Source organism: Mustela nivalis (assembly GCF_964662115.1).
Source record: "Mustela nivalis genome assembly, chromosome: 12".
Classification (NCBI taxonomy): Eukaryota; Metazoa; Chordata; class Mammalia; order Carnivora; family Mustelidae; genus Mustela; species Mustela nivalis.
Window position 1 is genome coordinate 83,633,445 of NC_139031.1, and position 20,829 is coordinate 83,654,273.

Below are 20,829 nucleotides of genomic sequence, written 5' to 3' on the forward strand. Positions count from 1 at the left end.
TTCTGAACAATTCAACATTTTATTATTCAAGGAACTTCTAAATTCTGCAAGATCTTTTTTTACCTATAGTAAACTCTTCACTGCAATGAAGATATTGCCAAAAAAAAAAAAAGTTTAAAAAAAGTATGCATTCATAAAGAAATAATTGAATTTTTAGTTTCTGTGCAGTAATTAAGACTCCCCCAAAAAATGGAATTTTAAAACACTTAAATTATCAGGCAGTGTGTATTTAATTCTCAGCACTACCCACTTACTCATTAGTCTAAATGAAAAGATCAAAAATAGGTTTAAAAGCAAGCTATTCTTTAACAAAAATGTTAACTTTTAAAAAACAGTTTAATGGATGTGTTTTCAAATACTTGTGAAGAAGAGCGTAATTGTAACTCCCACATTAACAAAAAACAAAGAAAACTGGCAGTCAAGCTTTTGATTTCTTCTTTGTGAATCTCCAGCTTCCCATTTCACACACTCAAGTCACAACTCTCGTAAGCAGAAAAACCCAGAGGAGGCTGAGGTCCAATTTCATGAGGACATTTCAAGGTTGAGAAAGCCCATGCAATTATTGGGATCAAGAGAAAAACAAATTAATGAGGCCTCAAATCTTATGTGTTAACAGCAGAGTAGAAACCAGCAGTCAGTGTTTTTAATATTTAGCACCAAAGAGACACTAATTCTTTACTGTAATGACTGCCCACCTTGAGCACCATAAGGCTAGGTCAGGGTCACAGTCTTCCCTCCACCCATGCTCTGTTTGGGCTCAACGATGTGATCTTCACATGATGCGTGTATTTATTTATTTATTTTACAAGAACTTCATCTGTAAACTTTCTTGACCAACACTGACTTGGCATCAACTCATCAGTTAATTAACTGTTAACAGATTCTTCTAGATATGACTGCTACACAGATATTTTATCTTCCTGTTAATTAGTAATTATGCACTGGCAAGAAAAACAGTGTTTCTTTCCAATTATCCCAGAACGCAGTGATTATTTAAACTTGGCTAATTAGCATTTGAGGGCTGTACATCTTCTGGGCAAATTGTGTTTGATAATCCCTATTAAAATATACATGGTGGTTGTTGACTTGTAACAAGAAAAAAAAAGTGGCAGTTCAAAGGGTATTAGATACAGCACAAGGCAAATGGGGGCCCATTAAAATTTCCCCAACTGCTCTAATGAGAATGCCGAGGGTCATTTCTGCCTAGTTTACCATCTGTTTGGTTTCTGGCATGCGTCTCTGGTGTGAAGGGAGTGTCCTAAAGCCCATTTGGCTTATCACAGCCTAATCCGGGAGTCTGAAGCAATTTTGGTCACTTATAAAGTGGCACATTAACATCAGAAGCTTACACATGTGGGATGAAAAACTTTTAAGGGCAAAAATGATGTCACATTAAGGAAAAAGCTAACTTTTTAAGAAATAAGCAGGCAATGGTTAATGAGAAACTTTTAGAAATACTGTATATGAACTCTAATATCTGCTCTATACTCACCCAAAGATGATGAAGATTTAAAAGAGCTACTTTTAAAGTCAAGAAAAATAGCTACTTTTTAGGCTCCATCACTTGGCGCACATTAAAAAATTACAGGTTTATACATTTATCAATAAAATGTTGTATTAGGACAGGCAATGGCTTCCTTAGCCAGGACACAGACAACAATAGCCATAAAAGAAAAAAAATTGATGATTTAGGGTTCATCAAAATTAAAACTTTTACACATCATAAGATACTGCTGAGGAGAAGAGCAGGTAAGTTACAGGTGGGACAATATATTCACAAAACACATCTAATAATGGACTAGTAGCCAGTCTATATTAAAATGCCTGTAATTCAATAATAAGACAAAACAACTTTTTAAAGTGGTTATAAGATTTGAACAGATACTTGACAAAAGTGGCCAAGAGGCACAAGGAAAAAGTGCTCAGCATCAGGTGGGTCAGTTGAGCATCAAGCTCTTGGTTTTGGCTCAGGTCATGATCTCATGGGTCAAGGGATCAAGCCTTGCTTGGGACTCCATGCTCTGTGGGGAGTCTGCTAGAAGATTCTCTCCCTCTGTCCTTCCCCCAACTTGCCCCCACCTTTCAATAAATAAATAAATAAATCTTTTTAAAGAAGTGCTCAACTTCATTAGTCAGTTGGGGAATGCAAATTAAAACCACAGTGAGATACCACATCCCCACCAAAATGGCTAAAATTAAAGACACTTGGCAACATCAAGTGTAGATGAAGATGCAGAACAATGAGGAGTCTTTCATAATCTTATAATGTTCTGCAATTTTTATACTCAGAGTATAAGAAGTATAACCATTTTGGGAAAAGATCTGGCAGCTTCTTATAAAACCAGATCCAGCAATATCACTGCTAAGTATCTACCCAATCAAAATGAAAACAGGAGGGCCTGGGTGGCTCAGTCAGGTAAGTGTCAGACTTTTGATCACAGCTCAGGTCTTGATCTCAGGGTTGGGAGTTCAAGCCCCGCAAAGCAAAACAAAAACATAAATTCATAAAAGGACTTAGATGACTATGTACATAGAGCAGCTATATGCACAACAACCCAAACCAAGAAACAACCTGGTGTCCAAAGCATTACCACCAAGCAATAAAAAGGAACAAAGTACTGATACACACAACATGGAAAAACCTGAAAAATATGATGCTGAGTGAAAGAAATTTATACAAAAGGGTACATATTCTATACGACATTTATACAAAGTTCCAGATCAGGCAAAACTAGTCTGTGGTGGAATAAAATCAAAATTAGTTGCTTTTGGAAAGTGGAAGTGAGAGCCGATGGAGAAGAAGCACGAGGGAACTTTCTGGGGTCAAGGTCATGTTCTATATTTTAATTAGGGTTTGAGTTATACAGGTTTATACATTTATCAAGTCTAGCCCTATATATCCCTAAGAATTGTGCATTTCACTGCATACAAACTTTACCTAGCCAGTGGGTGCTCACTATAAAATTCTTTCAACTTTGATGTAGGCTTGAAATTCTTCATAATAAAATGTTTAAAAAAAAATAGATTGAGGGGTGCCTGGGTGGCTCAGTGGGTTAAAGCCTCGCCTCAGGTCAGATCCCAGGATCCTGGGATCGAGCCCCACATCGGGTTCTCTGCTCAGTGGAGAGCCTGCTTCCTCCTCTCTCTCTGCCTGCCTCTCTGCCTGCTTGTGATCTCTGTATGTCAAATAACTAAATAAAATCTTTTAAAAAAATAGATTGAGATACTTCAGTCAAATTCCTGTTACATCTCATTTAAAAAGAACATCAGTTCATTAGATGAGTACCTATACATAGTATAAAATCATGTAAATATAACTGGGATAGCATTTCTTTGGCCAACTCATTTGGTCCTATCAGTCTTGCATGTGGGGGAGCAGGTACCATTGCCTTCGTGTTTGATTTTTATGCTTGCATACATGTTCTTCTCCGGAGTGTTCTGACATGTGCATTCGTTGAGGGTGTGCCCCAAAGTCTGTTTATTTCATTTGAACCTCTTATTATCCTAATATAATTTCATTAATCACTATATAAACTGATTTGACATGAGCATTTCTAAGAGATTTGTTGTTTAAATATACACTAACTTAAATGCTCTGGACAGACTTAATAAAAAGAACCTAAAATGGAAGGCTTAGTTGGTTAAGCATCTGCCTTTAGCTCAGGTCATGATCCCAGGATCCTGGGATAGAACCCGTGTCAGGCTCCCTGCTCAGTGGGGAGTCTGCTTCTCCCTCTCCTTCTGACCTCCTCACCCCCACCCCCCGCTCATGCTGTCTCTCGCTCTCAAATAAATAAATACAATTAAAATAAATACAGTTTTTAAAAAAGAACCAAGAGGTGTTGTTTTCAAACTATGGTTGAGAAGGTACCTGAAAAAGATTGCAAACAAAATAAAACAAAACAAAACAAAAAAAAAAACAAAAACCAAAAACCAAAAAACCATGAAATATCTAGAATCCTGCACTCAGAATTCTTCACAGGTCTGTTTATACTCTTGCTCCATTTTAAAGAAACTAAAACTGGAAATATGGTTTATGTGGACCCATATTTAAAGAACAGCCCTTTGCTAATATCTGAAAACTTGCAAATTTATTGTCCACCCATCCTATTTAATATCAAAACCTACACAAGTACCCCTAGTACCCTCTCCCTAGCCTGGACCCTACCCATAGCATGGAATGCCTTTTATTTTTATTCTTTGGAATGCCTTTTAAAACACTATATTGTTTAATCATTCCTAGAACATGAACAATAAACATGTCTAATCAATTCCTTTCAACTGACTCAATACCAGTAGTGACCATGTCAAATAAGAAGGTTTCTATAGTTTCCTCAGTAGGTGAGTGTGGGTGTGTATTTGGGGCAAACTGATTCTGCAAACTGTGTGTGAGTGTATGTATGTGTCTGTGTATGTCTATAGTTATTCAATTGTACCATAACTAGTTTCTCATGCCATTATTACACAAAATTTCACTTTAATAGGAGTATTTTAAAACCTTCTTTATGTGAGCATAATCGACACAATATTGCACTAGTTTCAGGGGACAGCAGAGTGATTCATCTTCTCTATGGGTTATGCCATGATTCACCACAGTGTAGCTACCGTTTGTCACCATACACGCCATTATAGTATTATTGACTATACTCCCCTCGCTATGCCTTTTATCCCTGTGATTTACTCATTCCCTAAATGGAAGACTGCATCTCCCAACTCCCCTTCACCCATTCTGCCCATTCCTCCAAGACCCTTCCTTCTGGCAAGTCTGGTCTTTGTACTTACAGGTCTGATTCTGCTTTTTGCTTAATCATCTTTTTTGTTATTTAGATTCCGCGTGTCTTTCTCAGTCTGACTTATTTCATTTAGTGTGACATCATCTATGTCCTCTAGGTCCACCCATGTTGTCACAGATGGCAGAATCTCACCCTTTCTTCTGGTTGCATAATAGTCGTGTGTGTGTGTGTGTGTGTGTGTGTATGTGTGTGCGTTGCATCTCTTTATTTATCTATTCATAGATACTCGGGTTGCTTCTATAGCCTGACTATTGCAAATATTGCAATGTCAACTTATTATTATTTCTTATTACTCTAGCTTATTTCATCATTACCTTTTATTGACATTTAGATTAGGTTCGAGTTCTTCCTAACATAAATAGTGCCCTGGTAAACAATCACATGCATCAACCTTTGTCCGACATTTCTGGGTTTGTTAAAATTTCTAATAGATTCCCAAAAGTAAAAGAACTGTGTCAAAATATGTGAAAATTTTAACTACTTTCTTTACATATTGCCAAATTATTTGCTAGATAACTAATATATACCATATCAATAAATAACCAATTATCTAGCACTGATATCAGAATTAGGTACACATGGTTTTAAGCATTATTGCCAGTTTTAAAAAATGATTCATTAATTGAAAAAAATTTAAAACCTCATACTTGTTGGGGTGCCTGGGGGCTCAGCCGGTTGAGTGTCCGACGTTGGTTTTGGCTCAGGTCATAATCTCAGGACCTGGAGGTGCAACCTGGTGAGATGCTCTCTCCCTCTACCCCTCCCATTCATACTCTCTCTCTCTCAAATAAATAAATAAATCTTTTCAAAAAATCCTCATAAACATTTTAATCATGCATTTTTATTAGCAGTAAGTTAAATATTTTCCTCACAGTTATTAGATATTTGTCTTTCTTCTTTTGTAAATGGTTTGAGTTTTTACTAGTTTTCTGTTAGGGTATTAGGGTCTTGGTTGTTTTCTATTGTTTGAATAAAAGCTAACAGCCCCTTCACACCTAGGGCAAAATGTCTGTTTCGTCTTTTTAATTTTTTAAATTAACATTTTTTTATTACATAAAGAGTACTTTGCTGTCAGAAGATTAGAAAACAGGGAAGAAACATTCAGATGGGGGAAGATTAAACCAGCCTTACAGTCCAGGGATTCAAAAAAAATCAATGTAGTCAGGATGGACTCTTCTTCACATCACTTCACTATTAATTAAAAAAAAAAAATCAAAGCAAAGAGCGAGTGTTGTTAAGGATGTAGGTAAATTGGGAAATCCCATATTGCTGCTGGGACGATAAATGGCTCAGGTGCTACAGAAAACAGTCTGGCAGTGACTCAAGAAATCAAACAGAATTACCACACGACCCAGTAATTCCACTCCTAGATAGAAACCCAAGAGAATTTAAACCATACGTTCCTACAAGAAACTTGTACACAAATGTTCCTAACGAGTGTTAGTTGTCATAGCCAACATGGAAACAATCCAAATATTCATCAACAAGGAATGGACAAATAAAATAGGGACTGTCCAAACAATGGGCATTTATTCAGACATAAATAAGAATGAAGTACTGCAGGGGCGCCTGGGTGGCTCAGTTGGTTAAGCATCTGCCTTTGGCTCAGGTCAGGAACCCAGGGTCCTTGGATCGAGTCCCACATCAGGCTCCCTGCTCAGTGGGGTTCTGCTTCTCCCTCTGCCTGCCTATGCTCTCTTTCTCTTTCTCTCTCTGTTAAATAAATAAAATCTTTAAAAAAAAAAAAAAAAAGAATGAAGTACTACATTCTTCAATATGCTTCAATATGGATGAGCCTTGAAAATATGTCAAGTAAAGAAAGCCAGTCATCAAGGCCTCATACTATATGATTTCATTTACATAAAGTGTCCAGACTAGGTAAATACATAGAGACAGAAAGTAGATTAGTGGCTGCCAGGGGCTGGGAGGAGAGGGATGCAGAACTGACCGCACTTACAGAGTTCTTTCTCAGGGGATGGAAATGTTTTCAGATTGGTTAGTGGTGATGGTTGCAGAACACTAAACATACCAAGAACCACTGGGCTTGGGCACCTGGGTGGCTCAGATGGTTAAGCGTCTGCCTTCGGCTCAGGTCGTGATCCCAGTATCCTGGGATTGAGCCCCACATCTGGCTCCTGACTCCTGGTTCAGTGGGAGTCTGCTTCTCCCACTCCCTCTACTCCCCCTCCCCCTGCTCATGCTCTCTCTCTGTATCTGTCTCAGATAAGTAAATCCTTTTAAAAATTGTTTAAAAAAAAAAAAAAAGAACCACTGGGCTGTCCACTTAAAGATTCTAAGAAGTACTATTTAATTTTGCTTAACCAGCATACTCCAAGGTGGTTTTTGTTTTGTTTTGTTTTGTTTGCAATACACTTCTGCTACAGATTTTGCTAGTAACGCATCATAGGACACTGATGACTGCAAGAGGCAGTGTAGGGAAAGGTACTTTTAGCTCGGTATTTTAAAATTCATTCTAAGATGGGTCTAATATCATCTCTTTGTTTAAATGGGGATAAGAAAATGAGAGAAAAGGGAAGGGAAAGATATACTTGGTCAACCTCATAATGACTCCAGAGCAGCTCATTTGTCCCATTCTCTAGAAACAGAAACCCAAACCCCAATGGAGTTCTTCCTTTATTAGCAACAGATTTCTCTCCATCTTTGTTATTAACATTAAAAATGGTACTGGATCACATAGACTAAAAGTCTGGTTACAAAGCATCTTCTCATAATGCAAATAACTAATTACTTCAAAAAAGAAAGCCATCAAGGATAAACAAAACATCGTCCCAGAGCATGACCTCTGATAGCTCCATTTATTTCACTTTTAACTTGCTGTTTACTGGAGTTCATGTGGAGAGGCACTGTTCTGAAGAAGAACCAGAAATAACATAATTAACTGGATAATAGCAACAATGTGGTTCCAACGTCTGAAAACATGTAGAAGGAAAAGCAGGAGGGAAGCGCAGTCTGAACTTTTACCAAAATACTAACAATTTTGCTATTCTGTTTTCCAAAATGGCAACTCCCACACAAGCAAGTATCTTTCCATTCAGACATTACACAGTCCCCAAAACAGTAATTTAGTTGTGTGCCTGCCTCAGAGAGCAGCCTACACATCTATTAAGCGACATGCAGAGCTCAGCATCGGAGGGCTGAACGCAAACTGCACAATGGAAGACAAGAGTGGAAACAACAACCAACACTCGGTGAAGGGCCTCTATGGACTCCTACCGCTGTTTTCAAATTCATACGCTGCACCCAGAACTATCTTCCAGGTGACACCAGGGATTTCCTTTCACTACTTTTTATAAAGAAATACTTCCGAGATTGTTATCAGAATTATTTCTAGGAAGTCATAACATGATACAATTATTTTAAGTTGCTGTGAGATTTAACTGCCAAGAAAGAAGCAGCCAACTTTAACCAAGAGTATTTATAAATCAGTTTCTATGAACATGGAACATAAACTCATTTATCATTATCTAGTTACCCCGAAGGAGGACTGGAAAACGTCAAGAGTAAGCCTCATTACAAACAACATGACGGCCAGATCAGAGTCAGAATTCAAAGTTTATTCCCTTAAACATAGACTTTGATCTTTCCTCCTGTTAAAACGGACAGTCTGGCATACTATGAAAAGCGTCACTCTTCTAGAAAAGAGTATCTCTTATCAGCAAAGAGCCATGATTCTTAAGTGCTTTTTTTTTTAAAGTATTATTTAAGAAAGAGAGTAAAATATTGCTGACTCTGTCTTTATCCAGGAAGGGATAAGACCTCATTTACAGAAACTTATTTTCCAGAACCACTTTTGAAAACTTTGACAGGAGAAAGTACCCCTGAATCAAAACCCATTGCTCTGTCCTTGTTTGTTCAGTGCTGTTTTGGGGGGCAAATACCTTCTTTAATAAGGTTACATTTGCCAGACAGAGGAGTCTCTTCATAATCTGTTCACCCTACAGACAAAACTGTAACAAAATAATCTCCAAAATATCACAACTTAAATAGCACAGTGGCAACTTCCATTAGAATCCACTCTAAAAATGTGACTTTCCTGACATTCATATTTATGAACAACCCGTTCCCTGTGATTCTGAGCACCTGAATTTGAGCAGGGATAAGGAGGAGAAAGGAATCAAAAGAACTCCCCTGCCTTAGGGAGACATTTTTAAAGTACCTGCAAGGGTTTCAGGGCACATGTCTCATCAGGGCTAAATTCCAGAATCTAGAATCTATGGAGTGTCGAGAGATAACTGACAAGGTGAAGTATGAAGGAGCAATGAAATGGAGAAATCTTTCAAGGAGTGTGGTTTTTTAGCCTAAAGGAACGAAGATAAGTTGCTTACTGACTTTTTAACAAACTTTTACCTTTTTCAAGGTAAAATTAAGAAATTATATGAGAAAAATGTTGAGTTGACACAGGGGGTTACATGTACATACCAGGAAACCTTCCTTAATCATCTCACTTGATGTAATCTTAGAATATGTTCTTGAGAAATCATAGAGTCATCATTTTTGAAAGAGCTAAGAGATCTTTCTTAGGAAAGAAAGAACTTGAGAAAATAAGAACTTCACTATCAGGTATCATTAAGACATTGATCTGTCCTAAGTTAGGAGGTTGGAGTGGACAATCTCCCGAACTTCTTTCTATCTCTTGATCCTAAAGAAGTCACTTCGTAAGCCTCCCTCCTAGCTAAAGGCATGGATGCCTGCCACCTCCAGGAAAAAAAAGGGACAAAGCGGTAAACAGGATAATAAATTTCCCCAGAATCTCCAGTGATGAAATTAAATGGTTTTAATTTCATGTATAGGTGTGTAGATTTATATGTACATATATAGATTTAGAAATATCCTCAAAATTGAAGACAGTAATATTCACTGTCTTGTCCATACCGGGACACTTACACACATGCATGTGTTTATTGATGTCAGCTCCAGTAGTAAAATATCCCACAAATCCTCAAAGATTTGTAGTGGTTTATTCATTCAATAAATATTTATTGAGCACTTGTTTTGTGCCATAAGAGTGAAGAGGACTAGATCATCTCTTATCCTCAAAAAGGTATAAAGGTTTGAAACAAGTAAATTCAATAGATTGGTAGAGATGGCTAGTGGAGGTCAGGGCAGAGAGTGAAGTATGGGGGAGAGAACAAAGAGTTTATGGAGGCAGGCGTCAGAGAGGAGCAGGGAGTAGGGTCATAAAGGCCCAGTAGAGGAAGTGAGTCAGGGCAAAGGGCCTGAGAGAACTGGGATGTCTGCTCAGCAGAGAGAACCAGAAGAAAGTTGAAGCACTATAGACAGAGGTGTGGGGTTTAACACAGCTGGGATTCTGGAACTGTGTTTGGGTTATGACTGGTGCACAGGTGTACGTGTGTAAGTGTGGTGGGAATGAAAGTGCCTATAAAGGAATGGAAGGAAGAGTCGGGAGCCCTATAGGCTGGGCTATAGCTGAGAGCGCCTTCTTTTAATCAAGGTTCTTTTGGTTGTAATAGAAACCAACTCAAGTGGGCTTGGGCTGTAGGGGAGCTTAAGGAGAGGCTATAGAGCTGGGTTTTAATTATGACTTTGCCACTCCCTATGCCTGACCTTGGGCAAGTTACTTACCCTCTCTATACCTCAGGTTCTTGATCTGTAAAATGAGGGCAATTAGTAGGATTTTTGTTAGGATCAAAAGAGTTAATACTGGGGCACCTGGGTGGCTCAGTGGGTTAAGCCGCTGCCTTCGGCTCGGATCGTGATCTCAGGGTCCTGGGATCGAGTCCCTCATTGGGCTCTCTGCTCAGCAAGGAGCCTGCTTCCCTCTCACTCTCTCTGCCTGCTTCTCTGCCTACTTGTGATCTCTGTCAAATAAAATCTTAAAAAAAAAAAAGAGTTAATACCTGAAACACACCTGCCACACAGCAAGTGCTTGAAAAATGTTAGCTCTTTTCATTATTGTTTCTTAGAACCAAGGAATATCTCAGCCTGATGGGAAGAAAGCCAAAAATAAGAGCCTGGAAAGCTTTGGCATCTCAGGCACCATTCTGTGTCCCCTTCTCCTCTCCCTACACAACACTCCTTTGAGCCCCTGTGAATGATGGCTGACCAGACCTCCCAAATGTTTAAATGTCCCCTGATTAGCGCATGAAGAGTTGGACTGGGACGGATGAGTCTTGGTTCCAAATTCCTGTATTGGTAAATATGATTGACTTGGCTTGCCTTGGGTATCTCACTCGTGGTTTACATGGGGCCAAAAGGTTGGGGTAAAATCATGCCACAATGGCCTATCTTCTTTGAATGCCAGGAAGGAGGGCAGTGGAGTAATTCATCTTGATTTTTATATTTAATCATTTTTGGGGCTAAGCCACAGACAGACCACACAATTTGACCTTCAGAGGTTTTAGAGCCTCTGATAAGTATTGAAGGACGTTGGTTTTTCCAATTGCTTTGCAGACTCCTTAAACTTTTTCTTTTCCAATTTGCACAGCCCTAACTACTTTTAAGAATCTGGAAACTGGGGGCACCTGGGTGGCTCAGTGGGTTAAAGCCTCTGCTTTGGGCTCAGATCATGATCTCAGGGTCCTGGGATTGAGCCCCATGTTGGGCTCTCTGCTCAGTGGGGAGCCTGCTTCCCCATCCCCACTCTCTGCCTGCCTCTCTGCCTACCCGAGATCTCTGTCTGTCAAATAAGTAAATAAAATCTTAAAAAAAAAAAAAAAAGAATCTGGAAACTGTTGAACTTCCATCTACTAAACAAAATGTGGCATAGCTATACAATGGAATATTATTTAACCATTGAAAGGAATGAAGTGCTGATACCAGCTACAACATGGGTGAATCCTGAAAACATGATACTGAGTAAAAGACGCCAGACACAAAAGGCCACGTATTGTATGTACATGAAATGTGTAAAATAGGCAAATGCATAGAGACAGAAAGTAGATCAGTGTTGGGGAAGCACTGAGGGGTGACTGCTAGACAGGGATGGAGTCCCTTTTGGAGGTGATAAGATATTCTGAAACTAGACAGCAGTGTTGGTTGTACAACCTTGTGAATAAATTAGAAACCAATGAAATGTATACTTAACATAGTAAATTTTATGGTATGTGAATTATATTTCAAAAACTGTATCTGAGACCTGGATATGATGTCAGAACACTGGCTTTACTCATCACACTTACACCATTTCATGCAATCGCCACTACTTGCCCTTCCTAGGCCTTGCTTCCTTGCAAGGGCTAAGCCAGGGTCCTGAAGGTCTATTTTAGCTCTAAATTCTATGGGTAAGAAACTGGGTGTGTGGCTCACCATCTAAATGAAAGTCAACCTTTCTCTTTCAAACATTCTGCCACTTGAACTAGCTTCTCATTCTATTTCCTATTTCAGAGAAAGAATTCGCTCTTCTTTCTGAGTTTTTAAATAATGCCTATGTCTAGGTGGCTCAGTTGGTTAAGTTTCCAACTCTTGGCTTCAGCTCAGGTCATGATCTCAGCGTCATGAGATTGAGCCCTATGTCAGGTTCCATGCTCAGTGGGGAGTCTGCTTGAGAATCTGTCTCTCCCTCTGCCCCTCCCACTGCTCTTGCTACCTCTTTAAAATAAAATAAATAAAATCTTTAAAAATAAATAAATAATACCTATTTTAAGCACATATACTAGGCACTTGGATCAATAATTCATTTAATCCACCCAACAATTTTGCAAGTGAGGCACCTCTCATTTTACAAAGGCAGACATGGAGGCTTAGGGAAAGAAAGAATGTGACCCAAGTTAGGAAAAAGCAGCGGCAGGGGGGCTTGGGACCTGAGCTGCCTAGCTCTGGAAGTCATGTGATGAACTCCTGCCCTGAGCTGCCTTTCCCCACCAACTCCTCCACTTGGCTCAAATTTCATGCCCCTCAACATTTGCTTCAGCAATCTGTTGACTAATTCAACAGCTTTATATTCATCATGTCCACTATTCTAGTAAATGATTCTTTTTAGTTATTTAGGAATTGGAAATAATCCCTGAATTCCTTAGTCATATGTCAAATACAAACTATATTTTACTATTTCGTAATGAAGGTAATGCTGGCATATGCAAATAGAATTGAGACTTAATGACTTAAGACCAAACTGAGGTTAATACCCAGTAAATAGGAAAAATTAATGGCAATTTCAACTCTTCAGCTATGCTCTTAGTATCATTGACTACAGCAATTTGTTTAATTAACCTGAAGTCTTCTTGTTAATTATAGATCATTTACCATATCCAATAAGAGGTCATGCCTTCAAAATCCCTGAATATGTTCAAAATTCCTCAAGCATGTTACAATGAATTTCTTTGTAAGGAGACAGATAAAATAAATTTAACAAGCTCATTCTGAATAATTTAGCCTAATTTAGGCTGGTGAATAAAGAGCATTACTACACAGGACCCCATTTAATGAAGTTGTTAATGGCTGCCCCTTCTTTATATTTTTTAAAGCCTAAATATATGTATGTATAACATATGTGTGTGTCTCAAAGGCACAAGGATAGGCACCTAAGACTGAACTGTATTTAACGCCCAGGGATATAGGGTCCTAGTGACAATCAGTAAAGTTGTAAAAGGTTCTACTTAGTTTCAATGTGAAGGATAACTAAAACTTAGCTTAAACAAAGCCTGTATTTTTATTTTTAATGACAATAAAACAAAGGAGTGACAAAAATTTGCACCATGGCAGTGAAACATTAACATACAATCAAAATCTACTAGTAAAGTACACATTTTTATTAACTAGTGATCAACATAAGATTTACTAAAATTTTAAATCTTGAAACACTAAAATAATTTGTTGTATAAATATATCCCCTCTCATCTAAAGTCAGAGTGTCAGATTTCAGTGGGAAAAAAATCAGATCTTTCAGTTAAAAAATTCTACTACCCTGTTTCAAAAATAATATTGAAAATATTAAATTTTTAGGGGCGCCTGGGTGGCTCAGTGCGTTAAGCCGCTGCCTTCGGCTCAGGTCATGATCTCAGGGTCCTGGGATCGAGTCCCGTATCGGGCTCAGCGGGGAGCCTGCTTCCTCCTCTCTCTCTCTGCCTGCCTCTCTGCCTACTTGTAATCTCTCTCTGTCAAATAAATAAATAAAATCTTAAAAAAAAAAAAAAGAAAAGAAAAAAAGAAAAAGAAAATATTGAATTTTTATGATTGGTGACTCCGTTGGCTAAGCAACTGCCTTTGGCTCAGGTCATGATCCTGGAGTCCCAGGATCAAGTTCCAAATCAGGCTCCCTGCTCAGCAGGGAATCTGCTTCTCCTGCTGACTTCTCTCTTCTCATGCTCTCGCTCTCTCTCATTCGCTTTCTCTCAAATAAATAAATAAAATCTTTTTAAAAAATGACATGATTGGGGCGCCTGGGTGACTCAGTGGGTTAAGCCTCTGCCTTCGGCTCAGGTCATGGTCTCAGGGTCCTGGGATAGAGCTCCACATTGAGTTCTCTGCTCGGCAGGGAGCCTGCTTCCCCCTCTCTCTGCCTGCCTCTCTGCCTGCTTGTGATCTCTCTCTCTCTGTCAAATAAATAAATAAAATCTTTAAATAAATAAATAAATAAATGACATGATTAACTGAATGCTTAAGAGAAAAAATTAAAAAGAAAAGAAATATTGGTCGCTTCACCATATTTTCTCCCCAAAGTTAGATTTCATCAAATCTTGCCATTTTAAGAATTTCATAATTTAACAAATGACTGGATCCAGAATGCCTCATTACTATAGAAAAAGGAAAAGAAACACATAGAAAATTATAAAAGTTTACACGAAAAACTGTTAAAATGGCTCACATATTAGCTGAGCACAATGATCTAGCAATGGCAAAGCACAACATTAAATTTATGGAAGGTCTAACAATTGGAAGTGTGGCTGCCACTCATCAGACCTGCAAACCCAGTTCTCCGGTTTTAGAGCCAGAATACCAAAAACTAAGTAAAATGCTTTTAGAGCCAGAATACTAAATATTGAGTAAAATGCATTTCAGCCTCTGGAAAAGGAATAATTTTGTATGAAAGGATATTCAAATAGCCCTTCTTTGAGCGACCACAAAGAACCTTGAAGATTTACATGATTGAGCTGGAATTCAATGCCAAAGACAAGAGGAAGCATTTTTTTTTTCCTTCTGGGATGCACAAAGAGATATCCATAATTAAACATCACTCTTCCCTACGGCAGCATGTTTTCTTATATTGACAAGCAAAATGAGGTATTTCAAATCACGCATTGTTGGCATACAGTCATTTTTTGCATAGCTATTGTTTTAATGTATTTCTGGCTATTAGGCATTTGTCTATTTTTGGTCAGTGAGGCATGTATTTTAAAGAATTCTGGTTTTGCATAAAAGGCTGTAGTTATGTTAGTGGAATTACTTTTATACAACAGTATCTTAAGAATAATTATAGCCTTATTTTGGCTGGTCGCACAGCCAAATACATTTTATATTTAAAGGAGAGCAGCTATAACTTTCATGTAATTAGTACAATTAAAATTATCTATAAAGGAAAAAACTTTCAGAAGTACTTTTTAGACTCAACTTTATGTTTTACTTTGTCTTATTTAACACAGCTAGTTAAATATATCCCACCCTAATCCTATGCTGTTGGGAAAATGCCAAACAAACCAAATTTGCTTAACATTCTATCAATTAAGTCAGAGCCTAATGACAGATTACATATTCAATAACTCTGTTGTTCTAGATCAAAGAATGCCACATTTTTTTCAACCTGACCCTACTATAACTACTAAACTACCAAAAAGCAACAATTTTTTTTTTTTACAATTTACCTCCTGTAGGAATTTCCTTTCCTTTCTTACCAGCACCCTACTCAGATCTTCATTTTCTTAAATTGTAAAGAGCATGTTAAACTTCAAATACCAAAAAATTCAAGTGCTTTTGTTTTCTAAAGTGACCATTTATCTAAAACAGACATTTTATGTCCTGCTCTCTAGTCAAAAACAGCACTTCCAAAGATTAACTCTGTTTAATAATATTGAGGTGTGTACTTTAAATTTTATTAAAGGAATTTACCACTATCATATAAGTCCACATAAAATTATGCAGCTATTAATGGAATTTACAAAAGATCTCACTTATCTATCCATCCATATAAAAATCATATCCTATAAAAATGCCGGTTGACTGGTAGGAGACCCGAGCTGTGATTGTGGAAGTCAAATGACCATGAATGGACTTCATGTTTTGAAACCTCTTCGGACCACCAGCCTCATGATCCAGGGTTCACGGTGATGAGGAGACCAAGTATAACTTAAGCTAATCAAAAAACATTCTAATTCAAATGCAAATGCCTTTGTACAGCTTTCAAAGTCATGCAAGAAAATGTCTGGAAGCCCAGGTGTTTCACATAACTCCTGACAACTGGGGGACCTGGGTGTCTCAGTCAGTCGAGGCCCCCAGTTGGGCTCTGCATTCAGCATGGAGCCTGCTTGAGATTCTCTCTCTCTTCCTCTCCCTTTGCCCCCCAACCCCAAAATAAATTAATTACTTAAAAAAAAATAACTTCTAACAATTGGATTTCAAGTTTTCCATTTGGCTTACTAGCTAAAATCAGAAGCAATAAGACACATGCATTTTATGTGTCCTTTCAAAATGTGTTTACAACAACATACTGATGAATGATATTTCATGATTTTTCTCATTGAAAGCCTCCATTGTAGCCTGTGATAGTTATTTCATCCAGCCAAGTCCTCTCAAATCACGTGGATCTACAAACCCCAGATTAATGGCTCCTAAGATCTGTTTTTTGCCCCTCCAAGAAACTATAGACAAGTCCTGGGCTGGGAGAAGCAGCTGCTTCCATTATAAGGATAATTTTGGAATACCTCGGTTTACTGAGTATTTCCTATGTGCTAAGGGCTTCCTGTAAATTACCTCCTTTAATTCTCACAAATCTTATGAAGCAGGTGCTTTACCAACCCCTTTCACAGATGAGGAAGTCAAGCTCACATCTCAGCTCAACGCTACTTCCTCAGGAAAGCCTCTCTTAACTCTATCCAATTTCACTGCAGACCAGATCTAGTCCCTCTGGCATAGCCTCTCTCAACCCTCAGGACTTCAGCAAGCTGGCCTGTGGCATGAGAACAAGATTTGCTATTATGTATGTATATGGTCAGTTAAATAATGTCTATCTCCTCTCATTTAATGAATGTAGACGAGTGGTTCTCAAACTTCGGTGTGCACCAAAATCAACTGGACTGCTTCTCTGAAAGTGGTCACTGGGTCTCACCCCCAGCACATGTGGCTCACCAAGTCTAAAGACAGGCTTGAAACCTGTCGTCATGGGCTCTAGGTGCTGCTGCTGCCTGCCGCCAGACCTGGACTGGCCCAGTACAGCACTTCTTAGCCTTGCGTGAACATTGGAACATTCCAATCTAGCAACCGAAATGGCATTAAAAACAACCGATGCCCATGCCCCACTTCCAGAGGTTTTGATTTAACTGGGCTAAGGGAGCACCCAGAATGTCTTATTCCAAATACTGTATTCTTTTACTAAAAAAATTGCTTATCTAAAAGTCAAATTGAACCAGATGGCCTATAAATTTTTATTTGTTAATCTGGCAACCCTTCTTCTGAGGCCTGTTGTAACATAACAGGTAGTACACCATGTACGTGATACACGTAGATAGGACTGTAAGCTGACCTTTCACCTCTACAGAGCACAAAAAGGATGGGGCTAAATAAGCAAAATTTTTAGATCAAATTTTTTTTCCTGAGGATTAGAACCTAAAGTAGTTCTCAACACATTGTATCTGAGATCTTTTAAAAACAGGGCAAATTCTCAATGTCACATAATTTAACGTGATGACGAAATGACTTTCAGGTTCTGTGAAGCCCCGAGGCTATGAACCTCATATTGGGCCAGTAGGTGATAAGGGGGTGACAATGGGGCATCGACAGGATGGCTCTGACATTTGTCAGTGAGTCACCTGGCCACGGCTACTGCTAGGATTTGGCACAGAGTCAGCACCCTTTCATTTATCAAAAGTAGGTAAAAATTATCTATTTAATAAATACCCAGAAAAGATAAAACTCGGAACACATGGCTGCCTCTGATAATGCAATTCTATCTTTTTCATATCAATGGAGGGAGCCTTGTGGTTTCCAATTTCAGAATAAGATCAGTGATTTCACATCTTACATAAACGGAGATATTAAATTTGCATTTTTGATGCTGAAAAGAGACTATTTAATTCCAGCTTGGCATGTTTATCGCATAATGGGTAAACCGGGGATTTCCAGATTGAAAATCCTCTGGGCACGTAATGATCATGTAGCCTTCTGCTTCCCCATATAAGTAACCTGCCAGGGCTACGATTCAAGGACGAGGATTCATGTAAGTGCTTTAAATATTAAAACATATTCTTTCATGAATACTCATAGAATTCAGTCACCAATCATTACTACCTTCCACTTTGTACAATGCTCAATTGCCAAACTTAATGTGACCCTTTTCACCTAACCCAGGATCATAAGAACTGTTTCTAAAAACAGCTCATTGGGGGTGCCTGGTAGAATATGCAACTCTTGATCTCAGGGTCAGTTCAAGCCCCATGTTGGAGGCAGAGTTTATTTAAAGTGATAATAATAATAAAACTTAAAAAAATAGGTTATGGAATAATTGCATGCATGTCAGAGTGAATTCCAGTTCCAGTAACCTAAATGACAGAACACAAAAATCCACCTGATTCCCCAAGACCAAGCATAACAGCCAGCGTCAACAGATGGAGAGGAATAGAAAGACTGTCACACTTTGCATATGTTTGGCTGTTTAGTCACATGACTTATTTCAAGTCACCTAACATCAAGCAAACAACACAAAAATCACTTCAGATTAGTTACTCTGAAATCATCAATGTCTGATCCTTTTAAAACAGATGTTTCAAAAAATAAGATCTGGTGTTGTTTAACCATGGACAATTCTTGATGGTATATGTCAGGATAGCTTACCAAATCCAAAAGCATTAGAACCTCCAATGCTCTGTGAAGCCTGCACACTTGTGGATGTGTACAGTCCTGTCACCAGCAAGCCGTCAAAGAAGGTGCTTGTTGAAATTGTCACTGAAATGCAGGGAGGGAAAAAGAAAAGAAACCTCAATTAATACAATCCGAATACCGAGACACGTTGCTCAAGAGTTAAACATTGTCAAAACAATTTTTACTCATTATTTAAAAAACTATTTTTATACTGTTGCTAGTTAGTGTTTTCTTTCCATCAGGAACTATAAGCAGAGGAGCAAAAAAGAAGCTCCGATCTCCAATGTCTGTAATTGCTGGTCCTAAATTTAGTACATTAGATCGCTCTTTCTGCATTCATTTACACATTCCCCAGCTATATGCAAAATCATCTGAAAATAATGTAGTATTGAATAGCTAGCTTCCCACCTCCACTACCACCCCTGAAGGCAGTCAAAGGCATTGCTGGAGTTTTGGCATTGCTATTAAACACTTTTTTTTTTTTTTAAGTATTTCATACTGTGGGAAACAATCTTACAGCGGCTGAGAGAAGAACAATAAGATACACTGTATTTCTTATTGTGCATCCACATTTCATAGATGAATCCCCCTGAAGTTTTTCAACAAAAGCAGACTAATTTGCATGAAGACAGATAGCCTTTTTTCCTTCTGAGAACAAAAAAGGAAGACCACGGCATGCCTTAAGGTTCAGAACAAAGTCTGCAAGAGGACTCCAAATGGTTTCCTAACCAGAAAATCAGGATGTTCCTGGGAAAAAAGGGTCACACAATGGATCTGTATGCCACTCAGGTCTGGCTTCTAAAAATTTTATCTTGCTCACCACCCTAAAATAATGATTAAAATTTCTGCCTTGACATAATATTTTCTCCTGCATTGGTTTGATAAGATTAAGATGATGCCATTTATAGGAAGCAGCCAGGAAAAGGTAATATTATTTTGGTAGTGCACAGTACAAGGCTATCATCGTGCTTGGTGGCAGTAGGAGAATGGCCAGATTCACATTAAATGTGATGAGCATGTTTAAATTAAACTCCAGGAAATCCAGAGACTGGAGCTGAAGGGTCTCAAGCGCCCATATTAGAAAGCAACTAACAAGACTCATAGATCAACAGAACAGCCTGACATCACGCTACCCCCACAACGGCATTGGGTATTGGAACAAATCACCTTCACATCCTTTAATAATAGCTAATATTTTGACTGCTAGCACGTAAACCACTCAGCTGGGCGCTGAGATAAGTAGTTAACATGTATTATCTCATTATCAAAACATTTCTATAAAAGGGGTACTATCATTATTCCCGGGACACAAATGAGGAATTTGTGGCACAGAGCAATTTAGAACCTTGTTCAGGACCATCTGATATCATCCAAACACGTTCGATGCTGATTCCCCTGTTTTTTCTCGGCCTGCACACCACTCCCTCCCCCACTCCCGATCCCACAGAAGCCAAATGATGTAGCCAAACCCTTGTTTAATACACTATTTCCCAGATTATTCACATGCATGAGGAGTACTTGAAGAAAAGGAGAGTAAAAGCTACAGGACCCAGTGTCACTGATATTAGAGAGGAAGAGGGCTAAGGGTAGCCAGGAGGTGACCCCTATGCCATGGTGGATGGAGCCCTAGGCTGGTTATGGGATCCGGGTAACAGGTACTTATCTGCTACTATTTTTTCTCAAGGAAAAGCACTTCATCGCTTCGAGTCTCAGTTTCCTCATTTAAGGAATTACACCTTCATCATCAGCCCCGTTTTGGCTGCCCCAGATTCCCACAGTTGGTTCTATTGCTGTCTCCAACCTTTGGTTCAGTGAGTTACGTTGGCCAAGGTAAATAGTGCTTAAACAGCTTCTGTGTCCCCATCCATGGAGTTTAGAATTAAATTGCTTTCTTTTAAATCAACTGTACTAGCCACTCATGTCTTAAATCGTCCTTCCCAGCAAATCAGACCCAACCTACAGTTCTCACTGTGGACCTATGGGACCCTGCTTTTTCCCTCTTCCTCTTCATCCACTCCACTCCAGTCCAGTTAGACAGCAGCAATTCTGT

At 38.6% G+C, this 20,829-nt stretch overlaps 1 protein-coding gene across 1 annotated transcript in view; it reads right to left on the reverse strand.

Moving 5' to 3' along the window:
• Positions 1–20,829, reverse strand: part of RELN (reelin) — a 407,759-nt gene that overhangs the window by 323,519 nt on the left and 63,411 nt on the right. The window contains exon 2 of the mRNA XM_082692427.1: positions 18,753–18,863. Within this exon, the coding sequence (XP_082548553.1) occupies positions 18,753–18,863 (111 nt within the window). The remainder of the gene's footprint in view (positions 1–18,752; positions 18,864–20,829) is intronic.